This window comes from Zeus faber (assembly GCF_960531495.2).
Source record: "Zeus faber genome assembly, chromosome: 18".
In the NCBI taxonomy this organism is placed as follows: domain Eukaryota; kingdom Metazoa; phylum Chordata; class Actinopteri; order Zeiformes; family Zeidae; genus Zeus; species Zeus faber.
The window spans coordinates 7,117,647-7,142,812 of NC_137210.1; the positions used below are offsets into that span (position 1 = coordinate 7,117,647).

General features: G+C 44.1%; 1 protein-coding gene across 1 annotated transcript in view; it reads left to right on the forward strand.

The window, feature by feature from the left end:
- Nucleotides 1-23,002, forward strand: part of LOC307244375 (contactin-associated protein-like 5) — a gene marked incomplete at both ends in the record, with an annotated part of 122,216 nt that extends 99,214 nt beyond the window's left edge. The window contains 13 exons of the mRNA XM_080019524.1: nt 739-858; nt 4,550-4,750; nt 7,754-7,910; nt 8,652-8,779; nt 9,268-9,438; nt 10,515-10,733; nt 12,509-12,748; nt 16,203-16,427; nt 18,088-18,221; nt 20,145-20,232; nt 21,589-21,792; nt 22,014-22,088; nt 22,791-23,002. Coding sequence (XP_079875650.1) covers nt 739-858; nt 4,550-4,750; nt 7,754-7,910; nt 8,652-8,779; nt 9,268-9,438; nt 10,515-10,733; nt 12,509-12,748; nt 16,203-16,427; nt 18,088-18,221; nt 20,145-20,232; nt 21,589-21,792; nt 22,014-22,088; nt 22,791-23,002 — 2,174 coding nt within the window. The remainder of the gene's footprint in view (nt 1-738; nt 859-4,549; nt 4,751-7,753; nt 7,911-8,651; nt 8,780-9,267; nt 9,439-10,514; nt 10,734-12,508; nt 12,749-16,202; nt 16,428-18,087; nt 18,222-20,144; nt 20,233-21,588; nt 21,793-22,013; nt 22,089-22,790) is intronic.
- Nucleotides 23,003-25,166: the final 2,164 nt, after the last annotated feature.

The window sequence follows — 25,166 nt, forward strand, 5'->3', positions numbered from 1 at the left end:
GGGGTGCGCTGGTGGGTTGGTGTGTGGTGTGGGTGCGGGAGGCGGCTGTGGCGGCTGGTGGAGGGCCCACATATACCGATATGGTTTGTCGGGGTGTACAGCAGCAAGTGCACTCGACTATGTGGGTTAGCGCTTGGGGCTTGTGGCCGGTTGCGGTATGGCCTTTGCGCAGAGTGTCGGTGGCTCAGGAGGTTCAGGCGGAGTGCCGGTCTGTTGGCTTGGGATCTGGCTCCCGGCCTGTGGTCTGTGCCTGCACGTGGGGTTGGGTCGTATGTGTCCGCTTCAGGGGTGAAGGGTCTCCTCACGCTCTCTGGGACTGGTTTATGCTCCTCGGGGCCGTGCATGGCTGTCGCTCCAGGGGGTCCCGCCTTCTCTGGGGGCTGGGGGTCTTCCCTGGCTGCAGGGCAGGGTGCTCTCGGCTTTCCTTTGGTTGTGTGGTGTCTATACCACTGTGGGGCCTTTTCCGCTGCTTGGAGGCGCTACAACCTCGTACGGCAGAACCAAGTCCTGTCCACTCACGGGTGGACACGCCACACACACACGCACAAACTCAGACACACACACACACACACACACACACACACACACACACACACAGACACACACACACACACACACACATACACACAGGCGGACTCATGACAGGCACACACACACGACCAACACCTGCTTCTAACACACCCTGAACACCCTCCTTTGGTTATTTTTATTTTTTTCTTCCTTCCCAATATACTTCAGCCATCTACGAGCCGTCCTGCGAGGCCTACAAGCTGACAGGCAGCTCCTCAGGCTACTACTCCATTGATCCGGATGGGAGCGGCCCCCTGGTGGCGACGCAGGTTTACTGCAACATGACGGGTGAGTTTGCTGCAAGTCACCTTTTCGTGCTCCCTGAGGGACCCCCCCCCCCCCCCTCCCCGATGAACTCAGGGAGGAAGGGAACCGTGCCGTGACAGCTCGCCAGGTGTGCTGTGAAAATTTGCAAATCCAAAAAGGTTAGGAAACACTGACTTAAAGATCACTGGCATTGACCGGCACCACACAACTGTCAGGCTGGTAGGAAATCATTAACGCCCTTCGATGCCAAAAATAGGACTCAGGGTTTTGATTAGGATCGTTGAGGGAGAGGATGGATGGAGCGTGTGCACATGTTTTGGGGAAAACGTGGACGTTCATGGAAAAATATATATGTATGAAATGAATAAACCCGAGTTTGGAGGAGGAGGGGGAGTGCGAGCTGTCACTTTGATTAGAGGGAAAGAAGAGAGATAGATAGATAGATAGATAGATAGATAGATAGATAGATAGATAGATAGATAGATAGATAGATAGATAGAAAGATAGATAGATAGAAAGATAGATAGCTAGAAAGATAGATAGATAGATAGATAGATAGATAGAGAGATAGATAGATAGATAGATAGATAGATAGATAGATAGATAGATAGAGAGATAGATAGAAAGATAGATAGATAGATAGATAGATAGATAGATAGATAGATAGATAGATAGATAGATAGATAGATAGATAGATAGATAGATAGAATAATAAAAAAGTAAAAATAATAAAATAAATAGGAAAAGCAAAATGGCAATATGCAATAAACCTAAGAATTTGACTTGATAATAATGACCCTAAGCAATAAGCAATATATATATATATATATATATATATATATATACGTACATATAAACTAGAAAAACATACTGTATATACAGCAAGCCCAAATATGACCTAGACAATAAACATAACAATTACCAATAAAATAAAAACACAACCTCAAAAAGGACCTAAAAATGGCCAAAATAGAAATTTGCCAAAAATACATACATACAGTTTATATATATATATATATATATATATATATATATACAAACATATAAATTAGAAAAACATACTGTTTATACAGCAAGCCCAAATATGACCTAGACAATAAACATAACAATTACCAATAAAATAAAAACACAACCTCAAAAAGGGCCTAAAAATGGCCAAAATAGAAATTTGCCAAAAATACATACATACAGTTTATATATATATATATATATATATATATATATATACAAACATATAAATTAGAAAAACATACTGTATATACAGCAAGCCCAAATATGACCTAGACAATAAACATAACAATTACCAATAAAATAAAAACACAACCTCAAAAAGGACCTAAAAATGGCCAAAATAGAAATTTGCCAAAAATACATACATACATACATACATACAGTATATATATCTACATATATATATATATAGTATATATATGGTATTTTTTATATATACTGTATATCACACTATATAAACCATATATAGGTTTATATAGTGTGATATACAGTATATATATAAAAATACCATAGGTTTATTTTATTGTTTTGTTGTTTTTTTATAGGTCTATACTTAAAAAATCTGCTTCTATAACCTCCATTAAAGGGGACCTATTATGTTGCTTTTTACACAAGTCAATAGAGTGTCTGAGGTCCCCAAAACATGTTTCTGAGGTTTTTTTTGCTGAAAAAAACAACAGATTATGTAGTAGAGCCATTCTAACATGCCTCTATACTTGCAACTGTAGAGGGTTTATAGAATTTATTTATATATAAGGCTAGTCTCTATGTTGATGTTTTCTTTGTGGGAGGAGCCACCCTCCCGAGGCCCCGAGGCCTGTGAGCCAATGGGGTTTGAGTACAAGTTCCGGGTTCTGTGAGCCAATGGTGTTTGAGCATGGCTTCGAGGTTCCATTGTATTTATTCGGTACCTTTCACTGATTTCACCTTATCTGTCCACCAAAATCTGTTTTGGAACAAATTTGTGGTGAGAAATAAAAAATCCAGTTGCTGAATCTTCGACTTTCGGACTCCCGGATGCAGGGATTATCACACACACACAACACAAAATAAACAAATAAATAAATAAATAACATTAATAAATAAATCAACAATAAAAACACACTCCCATTCCGCAGCCTACATTCTATTAACCCCATACATACTTTTTTTTTTTTTCTTAGAAAGAAACACAAGACAGAATTATTTTTTAAATACTTCCATTTCCCTCATCTGCGGTTTCTTCATGGCCAGTTGGTTTGAATTCCTCTTTCTTTTAAAATAATTTGTTTGTTGAGTTACTCAGATGGAGGGCGGTTCTAATTAGAATGAAGCCCTCGGTGACGTCGATCAGGGCAGCAAAGCTGAACAGCTCGTTTCAGGACATGTTTTCTGAAACAGGCAGCTCCCAAAAAACTGACCGGGTTGTCTTATTTCACAGCTTGTGTGTTAGTAGGTCCATCAGAGAACCACATGTATGTGCACAAGCACTAAAAAACTGAGTTTTGCTGAATAGGTCCCCTTCAGGTAATCGATTAGAGATGTAAATAATGAAGCGTGTGAATAATCACAAATTGCAGTGGGGGGATTATTTTTGGTAAATACCACAAAATTACGCAAGAGCCCAGAGTCCTCACCCCAATTAGGGGCCTGAACCGTCACCTCCCCTCAAGGGCAGGGGATCTCAATCCTAATCAAACCAAAACACCCGTCAGTGGAAATGAGTTCCTGGAAATTTGAGGCTTTACGTAATCCCCTGTCTTTTCTCGTTAGAATTTGTATGACTCAAAGAGTATAGTCGGAGAATGTTTCTTTTTTTTTGTGGGGGGGTGGAATTGAAATTTGATTTGTCAGGCTTCTCCAGGACTTAACAGACTTTTACATTTTTATTTCTTTCTGTAATTGGATATTAACTGCAGCATTTGGATGAAACACTGGGGCTCTCACAGTTTGAAGTTAAATTGTGACAAAATTCCATTTTCATTGTTTATGGGGTTTTTTTTGTCGGGTCATCGATATTCCGGAAAACGATGACTATCTATGGGGAAAGTGACTTAGCGACTAATGACTGAATACTAAACCAATTACCCGAGTGGCTACGTTCATCCGGGGGGGAAATCGGTCGCGAGTCGATCCCGGCCGTTGCTGCTTCGTCACTGTTCCGCTCCCGGGCGGGAGTGTCCCGCCTCGCCGGTCTGTGCTGTGACGTCATAGCGTTGCGATGGTAGTGTGACATGGGGACAGTTTCAGTGGTCGGCGACTTCAGCATACACAACTATTGTGCACGTGTGTTATGTATGTGTTTTTTTGTGTGTTTTTGTGTGTGTATGTTTGGGTCTGTGTTTATGTGCTTGTGAGCGTTCTGTGTGTGTGTGTGTGTGTGTGTGTTTGTGTGAATCGTTGTATTTGTGTGTTTGCGTGTTTGTTCCTATTTTCCTATTTGTTTGTGTGTATCTGTGTGTGTGTGTGTTTTGTGTGTTTGCGTGAGTTCATGTGTTCATGTATATTCGCATAGGTGTGTTTGTGTCTGTACTGTATGTTCATGTGTGTGTGTCTGCGTGTGTTTGTGTGCATGTTTACATGTGTGTGTTTGTGTTGATTTGTGTTTGTGTGTGTGTTTTTATGTATGTGTGCATGAAAAAATGTATTTGTGTTTATATATGTATTTATGTGTGTGTGTGTGTGTGTGTGTGTGTGTGTGTGTGTGTGTGTGTGTGTGTAGAGGAGAAGGTGTGGACACTGGTGAACCACAACAGCAGTTCTCCAGTGCGGGTCCGGGGCTCGTCCCTCCTCCGTCCCTACGTCATGAGGTTCAACTACAGCGCCTCGCCCGAGCAGCTGCGCGCCGTAGTGACGGGAGCCGAGCAGTGCCAACAGGAAGTGCTCTACAGCTGCAGGAAGTCCCGCCTCTTCAATACCAAAGGTGAAAGGGCTGTTTTTCAGGCGGTGTTTTACAACCACAATGTCTGAAATTCCTTTTGTGCTTTTGTGTTGTTGTCAGTTCAAGTTCAAGTTCAAGTTCAAGTTTAAGAGATTATTTGTCACATACATACACATACGGTCGTACATATATGCAGTGAAATGTCATCACACCCGGTGATTACGCACAAGCTCTATAAGCTCGAAAAATACTCAAATGTGCGTAACCGACACACGGTGCTCGCGCAGCGTGCCGCAAGTGGCGGCGCCACAATCGCGATTCTGGGTTCTATAATTGTATAATAGAATTAATTGTCTGTGTTGTATTAAATATACATCTAAATCCTCAGAAATGAAACTTTACCATAACTTACCTCCAGTACTTACCTCACAGAGTAGAATCCCTGTGAGGTAAGTACAGTTCCCTGTCACAGGGAAATGAAAATTTTCACAGACAAGTGAAACCGGATCCTCGTCTTGTTGCGGCCATAACAGCCGGTTAAATCAGAACTAGCTTCAAACTAGTTCCTGCCAGAATAGATGTTTGTTGTTTATCAGAACAAGCTTGAGTATTTAGTTATTGGTAGTGATGAAAGGTTTGACTCATTTTTTGAGATTCGGTACTTGACGAGTCACTCATTAAAGGAGTCGTTCAATTTTTATAGTTAGTCTTAGTTTGATTCAGTTGGTGCAATGTATGGCGTTGCCTTGGACTTTCAAGTAGTCCTCAGTAATTATTTTCAGTTTGTGAGTCGAACATTCACTTTTTTTGCCAGAGTAACACCCGACTCCCAATTTTAAAAGATTTGTGCACCATGAACAATTTGTTTGCCAGTTTTGAACCACTTACTATTAGCAGGCCATAATAATGAGTGCAGTTCTACGTGTGTGACGTTTTTAGTGGTTAACAGAGTGGTGCGCTGTGGCGGAAAAAAGGTTGGGAAACTCCAGGTTAAAGGCACAGTATCGACCATGACCGTACCCTTTCGACAGCCAAGTCGCGCGTTTCTCTCTGTCGTCTTTTTGGCCGAGAGACGCAGAGAACCAAGCTGGTTATCTCCGCAGTTGTTGTTCACTCTTATTATTTCTTCTGTTGTTGTTTCTTGCGATAACTTGCGAGGCGATCTCTCCCAATCTCTCTCTCCGTTCGGCATTCATCTTAAAATCGCTCTGGGAGGCGGCGGCGGCGTTCCGGGCACACCGCGTTTGCTCCTTACAAGTCATGAAACATTCATGAAGCGCCGAGTTTCCACCGCTCCCTCGGTGCCACACGCTCGCAAACAAACAAGTTCATTATCACACCAGATCAAAGGGAGATAAAGGAGTAAAAAGGAAAAAAACAACTCAGAACACGATCAGATATGGACCCCTCGAATTGCTCGGCGGTCCTCTCTTTGTCGCTCGGGCGTCGCCCATCCCCCTGTGACCAAAAAGGTCGACTCGGCTCGTCGCTCTGCCAAACGTGCGCCGCCAAACACGAGCGATCTTCCCCGCTCCATAACTCTCTTCACTACGTCTCAGAAGTAATTCTTGCGCACATTTCAATTAGCCCTGTGCTAATCACGCTCATATAATATACAAGAAAAACAGCTGTTCCCCAAGAAGCCCAGTGGCGTTCAAGAATTAGGGATGCGGCGGGAACACGTGAGACTCAACATTAACTGCTGGCGACGTGAAATCTCTCGCTCTTCCCGAGCCTTTAGCGGCTCTCTCTCTCTCTCTCTCTCTCTCTGTCTCTCTCTCTCTTTCTTGCCACTCACCTACTTAAACTTATAAAAAGTGATGAAACAGATGAGAGAAATTGGACATGAAGTGCGTGCAAGATGTGCACGGGTCGCAAATGAATCTCATTAGAAGTTGAATTTGCCAGTCGCTCCGTCTTCGTATAGGGATTAGCCGGGGAGACGGAGCAGATAGAGAAGCTTCTGGATAGAGACAGGTTCTCTGGCTCCTTGGGAGCGAGAATTAACATCCGCAACACACAATTGATTAACTTCTCAGCTTTAGGTCTCCGCTTGGCGAGTAGACCCGATTGCAAATCTCAAAACACATTCACACAGGCATTCTCAACCTTGGGGTCGCGAGTCCACATATACACATGGCGCCGTGGGACATTTCTAAGAGTGATATAGTGATATTTGATTGTTGTAGTTTTTATAAAATGAGGTTTGAAATAAATCATTATTTCTATGTAATCCATTTGGAGATCCACCCATACACAATGATTAAATAAAAGTAGTCAAATTCACATTATGCAGTTTCCTCCTATACAATGTTGAGTATCTGAGTGAATCTGAATTTGATCAGTAATGCCATTTAGCCTCGATGTGTTGCCCATCGGCCCAAATGTGAAATTTAGTGGTGCTGGTTTCAAAATAATATTAAAGGGAGAAAAGGGACCTTGATTTAGGGCCATTGGCCAAAAAAGGTTGAGAACCCCTGCTTTGAACCTTCTCTACAACCAGCACAGAGAAGCTTCAAAGCGGCATTGCATCGCATGACACTTGTTATGGTTTTTTTTTTGTTGTTGTTTTTTTTGTGCTGCGGCAAAAGATAGCTCAAGAACCTGCTCCTCATTAGACTGTGCCAGCTATCACTAACGCAGGGGTCATGTTGCGTGACGGGTGGCGGCAAGCCAGAGCGCCGTGCAAGGAGGGTAATGAGCCTCATTGACACTGACGGACACGGCGTCACTAGATGCCCCCTTTACCCCCGCAGCTCACCCTGCTCGCTCTGCAGAAATGAGCCTCGTGGCAACCTAGCCAAGTCTGGGAAAGCGTGCTGATAACATTGCAGGTAGCGGGAATAAGAAGGGATTGCCTTTGAGCACGAGGATCTAAAATCACAGCATGCTGGCAGTGATTGGACACAGAACAACCAGTTAACCTCAAGTACGCAAAGACTATAAATAGTATTTCCGAGATGTTACTTTCTGACATTTCTGAAGATATAGCTTCAGTCAAGACCCTTGCAGATCTATAAGCAACCATCTTGTATTTGGGGGCAGATGGCACCCCGCTGTCCTGGTGGGTGGACCAGGGAGGGGAGAGGAGGACCTACTGGGGAGGCTTCCTGCCCGGAGTCCAGCAGTGCTCATGCGGTCTGGAGGAGAGCTGCCTGGACATCAACTACTTCTGCAACTGTGACGCCGGCACAGACACATGGTACACACAGCACAAACACCAACACAAAAGTAAATACAAAATCATGCACTATTCCTGCCAGCTGTCATTACCCACAAACACTGGAATAGCGGAAATTGAAGCATTTCAAGAATGAACGCTCACGAGGGGCCAAAGTGTGACATGTTGCCGTCTCACCACTACTCCAGATCCATTAAAAGCACTTTAAAGCTGTTTTTTCTCAACAGTGGGAAATCAAGCCCGTACAATGGTAATTTGCGCTTCAGACAAATTTAATTGTATGAAATTTTATCGTCATTTTGTGGAGACCAATGTATTTACTCGGACGCCTATTTATCGAGCAACCGCATAGCAGATGCACAAGGTACCTTGGAAACGTGAACATTTTGGTGGCAAAGTGAATAGATCTGTTGTGTAGACAGAGTGTATACAGAAAATCTAGATCAAACTAATCACCAGATAATGATTTAAACAGTTAGTCACAGCTTGGTTGCAAAACAAAAATAAAAAATCCAATGCATTCTGATGAGCTTTTCCAGATCTCTTTGCAAACTGTACTGCTAATCCCCTCCTCAGCAAGTCTGCCATGGCACTCTGCGTTGGGGAGAGCTCCATCTGCATTTGCATATTTCCAGGGGCGCTTGTTGGTAATGTGATGCATTGCCCCCCCCTTGTGTTTGCTCTCTGTTCCGCTTGTTGTGAAAGGATGAATTCCTTCAAATCTGTGCCCTCGCACTTAGTTCCTTTTTTCCCCCATCACAGGGCTAACGACTCGGGAGTCCTCTCCTACAAAGATCACCTGCCAGTGAGCCAGATCGTGATCGGCGACACCAACCGGACGGGCTCCGAAGCCATCTACCGCATCGGCCCGCTGCGTTGTTATGGAGACAGTAGGTGATCACTTTTGTGTTTTGAGGCGATCTGAGTCATGTTCCCATGCTTTGCCATCGTCCAATTTTTCCCCCAGTGGTGGCTCTTAGAGGTGACCAGTCCACCGGTTCTCTCCTGGCTCCTTTGACTGTCGTCTTCGCCCTTTAGGTAATTGCGGGCTTTGATGACGTTCCCTTCCATTAAAAAATGCAAATATTAGGTTTCCCCTTGTTGTCATATCCCCTAGTGTCAGCTACCTTTGCTGGCTGCGTGTAGAAATAAACTCGCTTTTGTCGTCCAATCCTTCGTGAATCTGTCTGACTTGCTCTCTTCCTACTTCTGCCTCTAAAGGCTTTTGCTCCAGGGCAAGACACCTGCCGCCTTGTCGGATGAACCAAACGTTCATTATTCATTTCTTTCGTTTTCACAGATGATGTGGAACTCGAGCCACCGTCTTCTTTGCAAAGTGCAGGAAGTTAAAAAAAATTATATTTCATGTATTTTTCAGAGTCTATATGGAACGCTGCCTCCTTCTACCAGGAATCCTCCTACCTGCACTTCCCCACCCTTCAGGCTGAGCTGGGCTCCGACATCTCCTTCTACTTCAAGACCGGCGCCCCCTCGGGGGTTTTCCTGGAGAACCTGGGCCTCAAAGACTTCATCCGGGTTGAGCTTAGCTGTGAGTGGAAGCTCTAGGAAATTCCAGGAGATAGGAATTAACACGATTACAGAAGTGGCTATGGACATTCGATGGCACTTGCAGATACCACCTATGTGAAAGCTGTCAGCAATATTTGGAGGCCCATTTTTTTCTTACGCCATAGTCGACAATTAAATTCCGGGAGAAGCTGGAGCTGTCAGTCGATCACAACATTATGTAATCCTGATGACGAAGCCAACAGCATATTATCAAACTGTCTCGTGAGGCCGTTGCAGAGCGGAGGATAATTTCTCCACCGACCATGGAACCATGTAATCGAGTCTGGATTCCCACTGAATCTCTAGAGCACCTGGTCGAAGCCAGTCGCACCGATCAATACCACCCCCTGTAACATCCCGATGAATTATTGTGTTACTGCAATATGCAAATTAAAACGCAGCCTCGTGATTCCAGCGAAATAAGAGTTCATCGCTATACTATAGCCAATCAGTTCATTTATAAGCTCAGCCAGGTGGGATGCGGCAATGTACTGTAAATATTACATACTACTAGTATTACATACATTTTCGACATCCATGGACTTTGGAAAGAAACACTACAAGCACTACATGCTTTTCGCCGAGATCAAACAATATCAGTCTATATTTAGCATTTTCTCATATGATTTAAACATAATATGCTTAATGAATACGGTGTATTGGATACATATCAATCAAGAATGTTGAAAGGGTTTTTTTTCTTGCTCTGGATATTTGGGGCCGTAATGTATTATTGTGGCTTTCCATCGCTGAGGGACATTGTGAAATATTGACGAGCTGTCGCCAGAGCCTCTCATAAATCCATTCAGGTCGTCAAAGCTGAGCGGGCATCATTGTATCGCATTGCATGGCTTGCGGAGGGGATGGGGTATGGATGGCGGGGCTGGAGCAGGGTGGGTGGTGGGGAGGGTGGCGTAGACTCCAACATAAAAAAGAAACAGGGGAAAAAAAGACGACACTTGAGCACGTTTAATCTGACCCGACTGTCACCCTCTCCCTCCCTCTCTCTCTGTCTCCGTCCGTCTGGAACCTCCGCCCGCACCCTTCCCTCCCCAGCTCCCTCCGTGGTGACGTTCTCCTTTGAGGTGGGCAACGGGCCGGTGGTCCTGAGCGTCAAGTCCCACGTGCCCCTGAATGACAGGCAGTGGCACTACGTGAGGGCAGAGCGCAGCGTGAAGGAGGCCTCGCTGCAGGTGGACCAGCTGCCCCTGCGCCTCCAGGAGGCGCCGTCCGACGGACACGTCCGCCTGCGGCTCAACAGCCAGCTGTTCGTGGGTAAGGTCCGGCCCTTTAGCCCCTTCCTTCTCCTCCTCCTCCTCTTCCTCCTCCCCCTCCTCAACTCAAAAGCCGCCACCGAACCCCCACCCCCACCCCCACCAGATGCAGGAGATTTAATTAACTAACCCCCGGGACAGTAATTAATTTACTGCCGCACAGCCCTGGTTTAGCTCTAGGTGGATCTAACCCCGCCATCCAACCCAGTTTAATGTGGCAATACTGTGAAATAACTTTGCCTTCAGATGTGTAATTTCGAAAGCATGGCTTCAAGAGGCTTCAGCAATATACCTGTCCCTACTCGTTTATTAACTTTTTTGTGTTGAGGAATTATCTCATACAATAATCAAATTACTGCCAATTTAAAGCGATATGAAAGGCTGTAACCACTACTCTGTTGCTGCGTTGTCATTGAGGTAAGTGCTGGATGCTCAAGACAATCACCACATAGCAACGGGTGATGAAACATTCGACTCTTGGAGATTCGGCTCTTGACGAGTGAAAGATTCAATTTTCCCACTATTTGTTTGTATAAAGAGAGTCAGAAGAGTCGATTCAGCTTTGAGCTGTAAAAATAATTCTCACAAGAATCAATTAATTATGTCACAATTATCTATTTTGGTGAAATGCAAAGTGTAAATCCGTCACTTTCAATATGGATTATGCCAAATGCCTGGACGTTTTTTCCACATTAATTTAATCCTCAGTCATTATTTTCAGTTTGCTAGTCGAAGATTCAATCATTCAACACCCTCTCTCTCTCTCTCTCTCGCTCTCTCTCTCTCTCTCTCGCTCTCTCTCTATCCCTCTCTCTCTCTCTCTCTCTCTCTCTATCCCTCTCTCTCTCTCTCTATCCCTCTCTCTCTTTCTCTCTCTCTCTGTCTCTCTCTCTCTCTCTCTCTCTCTCTCTCTCTCTCTCTCTCTCTCTCTCTCTCTCTCTAAAACATGGCAGTACTTGGTACTTAATGAGCCACTGATCTCCCAACAGCATTTGTATCCGTGGTCTAAAAATGTACCATTTACCATTTGATGAGACAGTTGATGAGTTTACCTTTGTAATTGTCTCCTGTTTATTCCAATCAAAAAAATTACCAATACAACAAATATCACCATGAACTCAACACACACTTCACTACTTCCAATACCATGAGTAACCAGTTAGAAGTTTAGAGTTTGGAGTTTCAAGTTTTCAAGATTTCAAGATTTCAAGATGTTTATTTGTCACATACATACGATCATACATATATGCAGTGAAATGTCTTTGCAACGCAGCCGGAGGTTATGCATGATAAGTACTAAACTGAACACCATAGCTAGGTAGAAGGACTTGAGGACCCTCACCGAGATCTTGAATTTCTTCAGCTGCCTGAGGTGGTAAAGACGCTGCCTTGCCTTTCTCACTAGAGTGTTTGTATGTATAGTTCAGGTTAAGTCCTCCGTGATGTAGACTGTTCTGTGGGGGTTCTCTCCCAGCTTAAACAGAATCATGACAAAAGCGGCTGCATTTTAAACCTTTTGGCATTTTAAGCCGAATGTTCCCAAAATGATGGCAAACCCAGACATCTTGCCTCCAGGTATTATCTATATTTACATACTTTTAAATGCAGCCTCACACATTCCAGTGTGTCAAGCGTCGCTAGATGCTTATTTGATTTAAATAAGGCTCTTTCCATGAATCCCTATCAGCCTAGAAGGGTATTGTGATTATAAAGTAGATATAGATGCTGTGCAGTGCAGTTATCAGGATTTAGAGATGACTAATGACCTTCTTGCAGGGGGAACCGCCTCCAGACAGAGAGGCTTCCTGGGCTGCATTAGGACTCTCACTATCAACGGTGTGAACTTCAACTTGGAGGAGAGAGCCAGGATGACCCCCGGCGTGAGCTCCGGTTGCCCGGGCTACTGCAGCGGCTCCAGCAGCCTCTGCAACAACCGAGGGCGTTGCATCGAGAAGAGCAGCGGCTACGTCTGTGACTGCTCCCAGTCGGCCTACGGGGGTCCCTCCTGCAAAGAAGGTGGGTGAAGACCGGCTTGATCGAACATCAAGGCTTCTCACCGCTGCAGCGATTTGCTACTGCCGTAGTGTGACTTGGCAGCAAATAGGAAGGCCATATACTGTAGTCTTGCTAGTAGATAACTGGCTCCTGGCTTGGAAGGTTTGAGCAATGCCAATATTTCCTTTGCTCACAAAGTAGTAACTGAAGCCACATCTTTACGGTCGCTATCAGGTGCAGGTTTTGTAATCGTAGATGAAAGCCAAATTCTGTTTGGTTCATGCCTCATTGCCTGGGAGTGTTGAAACAGCGTTAAAGACTTTTGGGGTACAGGAGTTGGGTTTAAGTGGTTCTATCTTTATTCCCAGTAGAAAACCAGCTGCACCCAATGTGAAAATTGAAGCAATAATATTGAAGCAGGATATCTATTTGTAGTGCAGCCCTGATGGCAAATGGGAAGGACGTATACTGTAGCCTTGCTCGTAAATAATTGGCTCCCAGCGAGACATGTTTGAGAAATGTCAATATTTCCATTTTTAACAAAGAAGGAACTGAAGCCACATCTTTTCGGTCACCTTCAGGTGCAGGTTCTGCAGCCGCAGATGAAAGCCAAGAGACTATTGTTCTGTTCTTGTTGCCTGGGAGTATTGAATCAGCGTTGGAGACTTTAAGGGTACAGGAGTTGGGTAAAAGCACTCCTACCTTCATCCCAAGTGCTGTGGCCCAGAATTTGCCTGTTTTAAAAGTATTATTTTATTATTATTTGAAAATATTGTTTAAATTTCATCGTTGTGAATTTGAAGTAATATCGAGCTGTCGTACCGATCAGTCCCAGATTCAATGGCGTCCACGCTCCCTCCGTTCATTTATTCAATTTGAAAGCCACGCTCCCACTGTAATAAGAGCGTGTTCACTGCAGTTTCGATTACACGTTGTTCCTGAATTTAAGTCAACGGATTCTAGTTTAAGCTATATCCATTGCAACAACAACAAAAAAAGTAGAGTAGACTACGACTGTATTGTATAATCATATAGATAAACCACGGTAGGGTAGAAAGCGCCGTGGCTCACAAAAGGCGAATTGAAGTTCAAGATGACATTCGCCGGACTCTCGAAAGGGAAGATGTTAGGATCTGTGATATTCCCCCCAAAAAAAGAAGAAGAAAATAGATTGGATATGAGGGACGTGATCAAAGTGGGAGCTGGGGAGGGATGGCAGATTGTGGCTGCTCCAACAGCCTCTGGTCTGTCGGGGGTGGGGGTGGGAAGGGGGGATCAAGCTTTCACTTTCACACTCTTCTAGAGTTCTATTATGGGGCCTATCAGATATGTCACCCGTATGGAATACAATAGACTCTCCCTTTGATCCCGCCGTGCCTCCCTCCCTCTCTCGCGCTGTTGGAAAATACAGAGAACGTCTCGCTGGGTGGGGAGGAATTAAACCCTCCGAAATGATTTGAAGCGCGTCGTCGTGAGATACACCCGTGCAGGTGGCGGGCGGTGGCTCGGATGTGTAAAGCTCCGTGCTACGGGAACTTGTTGCGACGCAGAAATGGCGAAAGAAGTTTGCCGGCTCTACCTCTACGAGCGACTGGGTTTGGCCTTCGACCGCCTTTCTTTGTTGCAGACATATCGGTCGTGGCGGCAGAAGACCAGACATAACGGACCATAGCAACGCAGCTGAGAACCAAATGAATCCGGTGGCTGGATCCAATCGTGTTTGGTTGACTCTTATGACGACGACTTGTAGGCAAACGTTACGTATACCAGCTGTGCTGTGACCATGGAAGACTGCACCCAGCCAGTACTAGCCTGGGGAATGGAACGAAATGTGATCGGAAAGTTATGTGTTTGGTATCGCCCCAACGGCAGGAAGGTAGCGCTTTTCATGCACCTTTATGTGAAAATGAACAACTTTTTTGGTCCAGTCACAACACAACAATAATGGTTTTGTGTTTTTGATTGTGAAACGGGAAGTTCTTGTCTTCGTGTGAATGAAGGCTGAGCGTTCGCCTGTGGAATGTTCATCGGCATGGCAGGGTTATGGCAGGGCTCTGTGGAAATGTTGGAATGTCTGAGAAACCAAAGAGTTTAACAAAATGTCAACGTCCAGTCCTGTGTTCCACAGTGGAAGATGAAATTGCCGGTTAAAGTCCTACACCAGGGAAGGACAGTCTTTGTGACTCAGTCACAGAGCCCTGAAGCCCCGCCCCCCGCTGGCTCGCTGTTCACTTTTTATTGAAAGTGTATTAATATTACACGCGTTGCGTGTCACAATTGCACCAAATTTGACAGCGCACGTCCTTAGGTCCCCAGCAATTCATTCACCTAGTGTGATGTAGATCGGACGAATGGTTGTTGAGATAAACGAAGGACATACATACATACATATATACATAGAGATCCCGGCCTTTATAATGAGATACTGTAAAGTCCCAGGACCAACTGGGCATAATAATAATAATACTGTAATATTATTACCGAAATTGTATTACTTGTTGACTTGTAACACATTATATAACTTTGTTAGTGCTACTTTGTTCGTAATATTATTACTGTAATGCATTACTTTTGTAACCGCAGATTAATTTGATTGGATTCTACAGATATTCAACACATATTGTCCTCTACATCCATCACTCACAAGGGAGAGCGGCTGCTTGCTTAACCGGAATGAGCCACTGCTTTAAGGACAGCATCAGCACTGAGAGCCGCTGTTTCAATGGGTTGCAAGGGACCCACTACAAAGTGACACAACACAGTTTTTAAATTGCAATAACTCTCGGACTACGATACTTTTTTAACCAACAATCGAATCACAAATGTTTGGATATGAAAGGCTTCATGTTACACATGGCTACACATACTTCATTTGATATATATAAGCAGGCTTGTTTGTCCAAGCAACTGGCTCATTGCAAAGGAATAGGTGAACAATACTGGCTTGTTTATTGTTAAAATGCCATTGAATATATTTTTATTTCGATTATTATCTGTTTCTGTTCTCAATAATCAAATCATATGGCTTTAAGTGAATTCACTGCTTTGTAAATAAAAGAAAATGTTTGGTTATCGGTTTGCTTGACCCTAATTTTTGTTATCATTATCATCAGATAATAATATCTTATTATATATTATACGTATCGGCAGTATGGTTAAAAGTGTAATCGGCACTATAGTGTAAAAAAAATACACTATAACCCTAACCCTAAAAAAATAACTTGTCAACGTTACAAATATATGACAGGAAACAATGACATGTAGGGCAAAATAAGTCAATAATTGAGTGCTTGAGTAGTACTAACACTTACTTAAGAGTTTCTAGCACTCCTTCCACCTCTGGCTGCCAATTTACAACCTCTAACCCACTTCGATCTTCCATCAGTTTATTTATTTCCCAGCCAAGCCATTGCCTGAACCAGACCATGTATGCAATCCTAACTCTTGGCCTGTCTCCTCCTCTTGTGTTTTCCAGAGGTGTCTGTGTCCTTTGACAGGGAGTCCTCGGTGACCTACACCTTCCAGGAGCCCTTCTCGGTGATGCAGAACCGAAGCTCGCAGGCGTCCAGCGTTTCTAGGGAGAGCAGCCGGGCCAGGGAGAACGTGGCCTTTAGCTTCCTCACCGTGCAGAGCCCCGCCATGCTGCTGACAGTCAGCACCTTCAGCCGCCAGTACATCGCCGTCATCCTGGCCCGAAACGGTACTCTCCCACTTAGAATGGCCCTCTGGCCACAGAGTCAGTGTTCGGACGGTGTGTGGCTGATGCATTAAGCCCTCAGCAGTTTTTGGTTCAAGGCACTGATGTTAAATGACATAGAGGCTCCGAGGTTTTAGTGCAAACTGCCTGCTTCGATTTCCTGGCTCGGTTTAGTTACATACTTGAATTCTTACAAAAGTACCAGCCTTTCCTTTTTCATATAGTAATTTACACCTCCGTATATCTTGACAGCTCTCGGTGGTAAAGCGTTATGTGTGTGTTTGCAATAAGTCTAGCGAGCTAAGTATATAAGTTCATATGTTAATATAAATCAACACTGCATTTTAAAAGGAAAAATCTTTCTTTTGGGTCAAATTTGGGTAAATTTAGAAATTGGAATTACTCGATTAACAACCCAAATATCATACGATTAATCATGATTAATTATTTTAAGCATTTTACAGTCCTCATATGTGTATATATATACAGTATGTGTGTGTGTGTGTGTGTGCGCGTGCGCGCGTGCATATGCATGCTTGTGTGTGTGCGTGTGTGTGTGCGCGTGCGCGTGCGTGCATGTGCATGCTTGTGTGTGTGCGTGTGTGTGTGTGTGTGTGTGTGTGTGTGTGTGTGTGTGTGTGTGTGTGTGCATTTTAGTTATTATTTCATTTCTGTTCGGTGAAACGTTTTGGCTTTGGATACTGTTTAGGGTTGGTAAGCTTGAGGTGGTAATTACCATAACTTCCTCACGACACAAAAGCAGCGTGATGCCCTCATTCACCAGCATGTATTGTCTATTGTTTTTCCATTTATTCTACAAAGTGCTCGATTTACCTATTATTATTATTATTATTGTATCGGCTCCAGAGTTAACCTAAAATTTGACTTGCTGCAGTTCAATCAGTGCAATCGCCACTATTGTGTGCACAACAATAATCAGTGACACACTGGTTATTTTTGGCGATTTTTGGAGATTTTCAATCTCACAGTATTGTTTCCTTTTTCGTTACACATCCCTCCTGACTGACTCTCGGGTGCAAACAAGCCACAAAAGCTTCTCCACCGACGGAGTGGGAATTGTAATATTGACCCACCTCTGCTTGATAATGCAAAGCTTTTTCTGTCTCTGATTCGCCGGGGTGTGTGTGTAGGAGGAACATTGAGTGCATATTGACATATTCAGTATGGGGGCAAAGAGCTCCCGGATAAATATTTATACCTCTCAAAAAGGCAATTGTGGGAGTTTAGGTTGAGCAGTCTATTTATACGGGGAAAAATAGGCCAAAGAGTGTGTCTTTACAATGTTTTCACATGTAAAATACATTGCACAACTCGGTCAATAGGTGAGTTATCTCTGTTTTGATACAGCTGAAATATTTCAACTCAAGGCCAGTACAACAGCTACAGTACGGCAGAAGGGATGCCGTTCTCATTTTTTGATCGAACAGGCCTGGAGTCCGTCTGCGGCTTTCTGCTCGATCAATGTCTCCGAGGTGGTCTGGTCTCTCCAGGGGTATTGACAGTCAACAAAGAGAGAGGCATCGCGCGGCAACGCAAAGTACACAAGTCTAGACACGGTAGTCAAGAAAAGGAGAGGCACTTTTTAAAGGGTTGTTGTTGGTTGCTTCAGTGGTTGTTCCTTACGTTGCTTTGGTTCGTCCAGGAAGCCTGCAGCTCTGGTATCATCTCCTGGCGGACGGGGAACCGGATGTGCTCGGAGTGACCCACCACAGCCTGGCCAATGGCCGCCTCCACCAGATCCGGATCCACCGCGAGGGCAGGGACGTCTTTGTCCAGGTAATAAACAATGGCGATTTTTGTTCTTGTTAATTCGCTCGCTGCTCGTGACCTCCGTGAGGGGCCGAGTCATTACGACACCAAGAGTCTGAGCTAGAAAGGGCACAAATACAGTAGCACCGGGCCACGCCAGAAACTACACATCAGCGTTACGAAACTGTCGAGGAAGCGCTTCAGACACGCTGCCATGTTAATCAATATGGAAGGTGACACCAAGCAGAAGCGTCAGTGTTGGGAAGCAGCAGGTCGCGCGGCTCCTCAACCCCCCACGTTTTTCTTTACGCCTCGGCTCTATTTTTTTGGGCACAAAGTGTAAACTGGAGCGTAGATTCAGCAGATGTAGGCTATTCAGCAGATGTATTTAGTGAAAATATTGAATTACCAAGGCTGGTATGCACCAACCATATATATAAAATCGCTGATGTGCGCTCCTAATGTGGATTACTTTCTCACTACAACAAATGAAACCACACTTATGTAATTGAAATATATCATTCCAGCAGGAAAGCAAATATTACGCCCAGGGATGGACTTTTAGATTTTATTTTTATTTAACGGATTCCCCGTTATATTTCACTTGTGTTTGCATCATTTTAGTCAGGCACCTGGCCGGGCTGCTCGGGTAGTCTCGGGGTCCTAGTGGCCTCTGAGCTCCGGTTGAAAACGCCGCATGTAAACAATGAGTGCTCATATAGTCTCATGAACTAATCCAGCTACGTTTATGAACAGACTCAAAACCGGGAATGAAATGAAAAGCAAAAGGGCTGAAAAACAAAAGCAAAGATTGACTTTAACCCGTTGAAGGTTGATACATTCCACAATTTGTATTTTCAGTCGAAAGTCAGGAGAGTGCTGCTTTCAGGAGAGTGCTGCTTTCAGGAGGGTGCTGCTTTCAGGAGGGTGCTGCTTTCAGGAGGGTGCTGCTTTCAGGAGGGTGCTGCTTTCAGGAGGGTGCTGCTTTCAGGAGAGTGCTGCTTTCAATAGAGCGTCGTAGACGGAATGACGACGGACCCGGTGTGAACTGACGAATTGACGCTTTCGCGATCGTCATCATGTCATATCGTACAAAAACTATAAAAAAAAAAGTCATCACATCCTACGAGAACTATCAGAAATAGGCATTGTGTCATACAGGAACTATAATATAAGAGGCGTTTTCGCACCACAGAAGCCTTTTTCGTAGTTCTAAGACCTTTTGGAGGAATCCTCCCTTTTTTTGTGTCCACACTGCAGGAACTAGGATCGTAGTTCTTAGAATGCCGTTAATCATGATAATAATATAGGTATTGGTTTGTTTGCTTCTGTACTGAGGTAAGTCCGACAGCTGTTTAAGTTAGAATAATCTCCACGTGGAGTTTATTGCAACCAAATAGACGATGCAAATTATAAGGTTAAGCTAAGGTTAAGTTCTCGATTAGTCAAACGATGAAACGCTAAGGCATAGCGCTAAAGTATGCATGCTATACAGTGTTAAACGAAACACGTGTGTCATCATTGCCTGTTTCAAGTTTCTTTGTGCATTCTGAATGTAGTGTGTAAATATGATAAACAACAAATATAATATTTACTGGCAATCGCAACCTCGAGCCAGAGAACCCTATGGTATTCAGACTTGGCCAGATGGGGAAAAAAATATCAAAAGATCAAAATGATTCCCCAAAGATATGAGAACACAGCTACAAAAACTAGCACTCACTCCTTTATTGTATTTCCCATCACGGGCCGAGCGATGCACCCAAGCCGCGGAGTTAGCGCGGAAGTGCAGGAATTGAAGCACTTAAAAAGCTCGGTCTTGGGCCAGATAGCGTTTTGTCGTAGAAGAACATAATACTGAATCCATAATGTTATTGGAACGTGCCGCCGCCCTCGCGGTTTGGATTTCTTGTAACCGTCTTATTATTTGATTACTTTCCACTCAACCAGATCGACCAGGACGTCCACCGAAAGTACACCCTGTCATCCGATGCACAGTTGATCTTAATCAGATCCTTGACCTTGGGCAAAGTCACCGGTAAGTCCAGCGTCGCGTGAAACTGCCATTTCTCGAGCTTTTCATACGTGACGGTAACGTGAGTCATCGGCCGTTAATGGCGTCCAGACTCCTTCTAAGGGGGCGGGAGGTTCTGGGTTGGTCACTTCCTACCCGCTTTTAATTTCGTTGGGGGTTCCTCGTGCTCCCATTTGCCAATCAAAAATAACAAATCCCCATAATTACTACTTGAAAGATTAAAAGACTTCACCGTCAATAGTGGCGGATGGATTATTTTAATCTCCCCTCCGCTGCTGCTGCCATAGAGACCTCTTTAATGCAGCGGAAGAAACAAAGAGAGTTGGAGATCAATCTGATCTGGGATTCCGTGCACAAGTTGCGTAGCTGAGGAGAATGATCGCTCTCTAAACCATACAAGCCGGAAAAAGACGACTCGTTACACTCCACACCCGGTAATGAATGACAGATAAAAAAAATAAATAAAAAAAGAATTGCATGCCGATTTTGAACTGATTGTTTTGTATGCAAAACAAAAACTAGAAAGTGTATTTTTGGTATTTCTTATATATTTTTTGAACTGACTGTAAGTACAGCTTTTGTATACACGTCGTTAATATGTTGTGTAGTGTAGTGTAAGTACACTTATAAGATGTATATCAGAACATTAACATTAACTCATAAACCGTTTTTGCTATCAAGACTTCAAATTGCTAGACGTTGTAAACAATGGTCTTAATGGTTGAAGTGAATCAGATCCGGGATTTGACAGGGTGGTTCTTTTTGTACGGAAAAGTTGCTCAGGGAGGAGAACAATCATACCGAGACCATACAGGCTTAACAAAGCAACTCCTTGCACTCCACGCCCGGTAATGAGCATAACGAAGTGAAGTGCATCCAAACATGCTCAAGTTCAACAGATTTTTCTGAACCATGCTCATTTTGAAATGTTTGTTTTGTACACAAAAGAAAGAGCCACACCGACCGGTCTGTGTAATGTTTTGGGGAAAAAAGTGGAGAAAAAAAAAGTTGTCGTTTCCAGATGGAAAATACTGTATATTTTTAGTACATAAAGTGTGACAGCCATATTCCACCTTTTTGTACTTTTTTGTGAGTGTTTTCGGAATGTATTTTTGTGGTTCTTCTTATTTACTTTATGTACTAATGTATGTACTGTTTTAGTATACCAGTCATTCATATGCAGGCAAAATTGCCCGTGCGGAAGAACGATACAAACCAGAAAAAAACGATTTGTTCCACTCCACAAACGTTAATGAGCATAAGGAACCGATTTGCAACCGTGCTCAATTTGACAGGTTTTTAAACAATGTCATTTTAAGTTTAGGTTGTAAACTTATTTATCTGTCTGTCTGTTTCTAGGGAGGGAGCACTTCAGCAATGAGGTGTTGCAGGCGGGGTCCAAGGGCTTCGTGGGCTGCCTCTCCTCGGTGCAGTTCAACCACATGGCTCCGCTGAAGGCGGCACTGCTGAACCGGGGCAGCTCGCTGGTCAGCATCCGTGGTCAGTTGGAAGAGTCCAACTGCAGGGCCCTGGCGGACTCCACCACCTCGCACTCCCTTGCAGGTAAACATACAGTTTTTTCCAACCGGGCGGCGAATCAAATGATACCCTCTCCCGCTGTAATGCAGATTTTTGTTCATCGTTGTTGTGGCAGTTGTGAGAAACTGCGTTATCTGGCGTCGGCAAACCTCCCCCAGTTGAAAAACAACCAATCTGCCCGGCCGAGAGGCCCGTTCGCTCATTACCGGGAGTTAATGAATTTGCCTGTTTTCTCTCTCCTCCAGATCAGGCGGAGAAGGCAAAGGAAGATAAGGAGCAGCGCAGCGATGATACCCGCAATGGCTCGGCCGTAATTGGAGGTTTGGTCTTCCCCCCCGCCGTCGTCTGCCGCTAATTTATTTTTGCTGCCGTGTGAATGAGCCCCGGCTGTCTGGGATTTGTCGTTCGCCCTTGCTCTCGCTCATTCTTCCCTAGTCACTCTGTAATATTTGAGGTGGGGTGGTTGAACTTATTAGGGGTGGGCCGTAATTGCAGTTATTTGTACGATTGGGTTTCTTTCAGCCGTGAAATAAAATAAAATCAAGTGCAGCGTGCTCGTCTGGAAATGTTTATTTATGTGTTTGTTTTGTACGTACCTGTCCGTGTAACGTTTTCTTTACGTGTGTGGAAAAAAATGTATATTTTTCCATACTAAAGTATATTTCTTTGTATATTAAGTGTGTTAACAGTATAGCTCTACATAAATCAATTTTTTGGTATTTCTTATTTACTACATGTATTTATTTGAAGTACAGCTTTAGTATGCTTATCATTAATATGTGTAAGTGTAATACTTAAAAATAAGTATATTGAAATAATACCCTAACCAAAGCAGTACTTTAGTATACTAATTATACTATTATACTCAGTATACTAATATTAGAGGTGTGTCATTTTGGTCATCCAAAGTAACCAAAAATACATTTAACATTGTTCTATAGAAGCAAAGTTATGTTGTGAAGCCTCCCTCAGGGACTTACACACACTAAGCTGACCCCAACATTGGTTTCCCTCTTCCTCAGGTGTGGTGACGGCGGTGGTCTTCATCGCTCTGTGCGTGCTGGCGGCGCTTGGTCGTTTCCTGTACCATCAGCATCGGGCGCAGGCCGGCGCCACCGCCGGCGCCACCACCACGGCGGAGAAGGAGCGCCGGCACAGCCTGGAGACGGCCTACCGGGCCGAGCTCCACCTCCACAACCCGGTCAGGGACAACATGAAGGAGTACTACATATGACGCGGCACGAGGCCACGATGGAGAGATACCTCCGGACGGTCGGCAGCAATGGCCTTTGGAGCTAAACGATCTCTCAGCGCTGCCGCTCGATGAACTTAACAAAGAAAAATCAAGATGGAACCGGCCTCGCCTTCTAAATAGAAGCTCCTGTTCGGGTAGTGACCATGACAGTGACTAGCCTAAATCTTTTACGGGTCGTTAGCGTACTATACGTCGGTGAACCGGCTCCAGCTATTCCAGGGTAAACCAGCAGTGCAACGGACAAAAACAGAGTGGTCAAACCAACCGACACCTTTTGCTTCTACACCTCCTCCTGAACGCGCACACTTAAAAAAAAAAAGGAAACAAGCAACGATATTTTGTTAGTCCAAATGTTGAGAATTTCCACGCTTTAGTGGAATACGCTAAAGGGAAAAATAAATAAATAGAATAATTACGTAAACAACGTAAGGCCGGGGCCAACGGTCGACCTGCATCGGCCTTTATTTTAAGCGGCATGATGGTGGATGTTGAAGGGTGTTGGCGGGAGCAAAGAAGAGGAAGGGACCAGTACTGCCTACTGTAAGATTGCCTAAGTTGCCTTCAAGTTTTTAATTTCAGTGTCTGACAAACTGAAAGAAATCACCGTCACGATTGCCATGACGACTGCTCACGGCACCCTCGCGGTCTTTCCACCACACCCCCCCGCCCCCCCCTGGCCGTGATTTCCCGCGTGGGGTCAAGTTCTGTTTTCATTTCCACGTGTTTCTTTTTCACCTGTTAAAGTAGCATGGAAAACAACAAACTAAACTAAAGGAAACCCCTCCAGAACTCTCATCTGATGTCACTAATTTGCCTGTAAGAACACCCACAGTTTGTGCGGTTCAGGGCGCAAACTCCGGTCGAAGCTTTTTTTCGACAAGGAAAGGGGTTTGGACGAAAGAGTCTACCTCACAGTCCGCTCCCTTATCAGATCAGTGCTAAAACTTTGAAATGAATGGTTCTTGGTTAATCTTGAGCGGGCTATTTAAAACAGGAGACCTTTTTTTCGAGGATGGCTTACTCTGTTTTAAGTAGAGATTTTACCGAACAATTCCAAATAATGGAAGACAAAAAAAAAATACAGACGTTAGTGAACCCAAGGCCAAGGGGTTGAGGGGCTCAGGCCTTTGACAACCCTTATGGCCCCCCTCTGTGCACGTGCTAGTATCAAGTATGTCTCGAGATGTAATACGTTCTCCAGTATAGACAAAATGAATACATACCGTTTGTTTTAAGTTGTATTTATTTTTGCGATGGGTAATATGACTATACTCATGTGGATACTTTTCCTTCCTAATGATTTGTATAGCTGCAGTTTTGAGGTAATATTGTATAGATGTTTAATTTATTAATAAAAGTGAAGATATTCTTAAGCAACTGTCGCGACACGGCTCGCCCGTTCTTGGACAGCGCGGTGCTTCAGGCTGAGAGGGATCTTCGTTCTGCCTCATCTACAAAGCATTGATTGCCTGTTTCCACCGAGCTTTTGAACATTTTGTGCCAGTGTTTTAAAGTTGGCATCTCACCCTGCCCAGAATTACAAGGCCGGTCTGCAGACCAAAATTAGTACATCTGGTCTGAAGGATAGATTACCCACCTCCAAACCCCAACCTTCCTTCTCCCTGCTCCTTCGCCTACCACAGATGCTCACACACATTTAAATTGGAAAAAGGTGCTCGTAGGTGACTTGACTGATTTTGATCATAGAAATTATTTACTCCACTCCTGCACGGCGTGATTTCACTCAGGTAATGTTAAGCACGCACTGATAATACAAACACAGCTTTTTATTTTATTTTTATAGATGAGGAGGCTCATATCGAGCAGGATTTGTCCACTACAGCCATTGTTCACAAGCTCATTACCCTAATTACTCAGATTATTCACCACTGGTAAACTTGTCCAAGATAATGAGGAGCGGCTCTCCATGGTCATTTGAGGCAGTGACAGTAATAAATAGCATTTTCTTCTCTTCCACTCTTCTTTAGTTATGTGATCTTTGCTCCGTAGCCGCAGAGCAAAGATATGCAAAGGAGAACAAATAAAAGAAGCAGTTTTTTTTCAATGGTTCTCGTGCCCCAGGTTGGTTTAATCACGGTTACTTTGGCCGAGTTTGTGACCCAAATTAATTGACCACTTATAG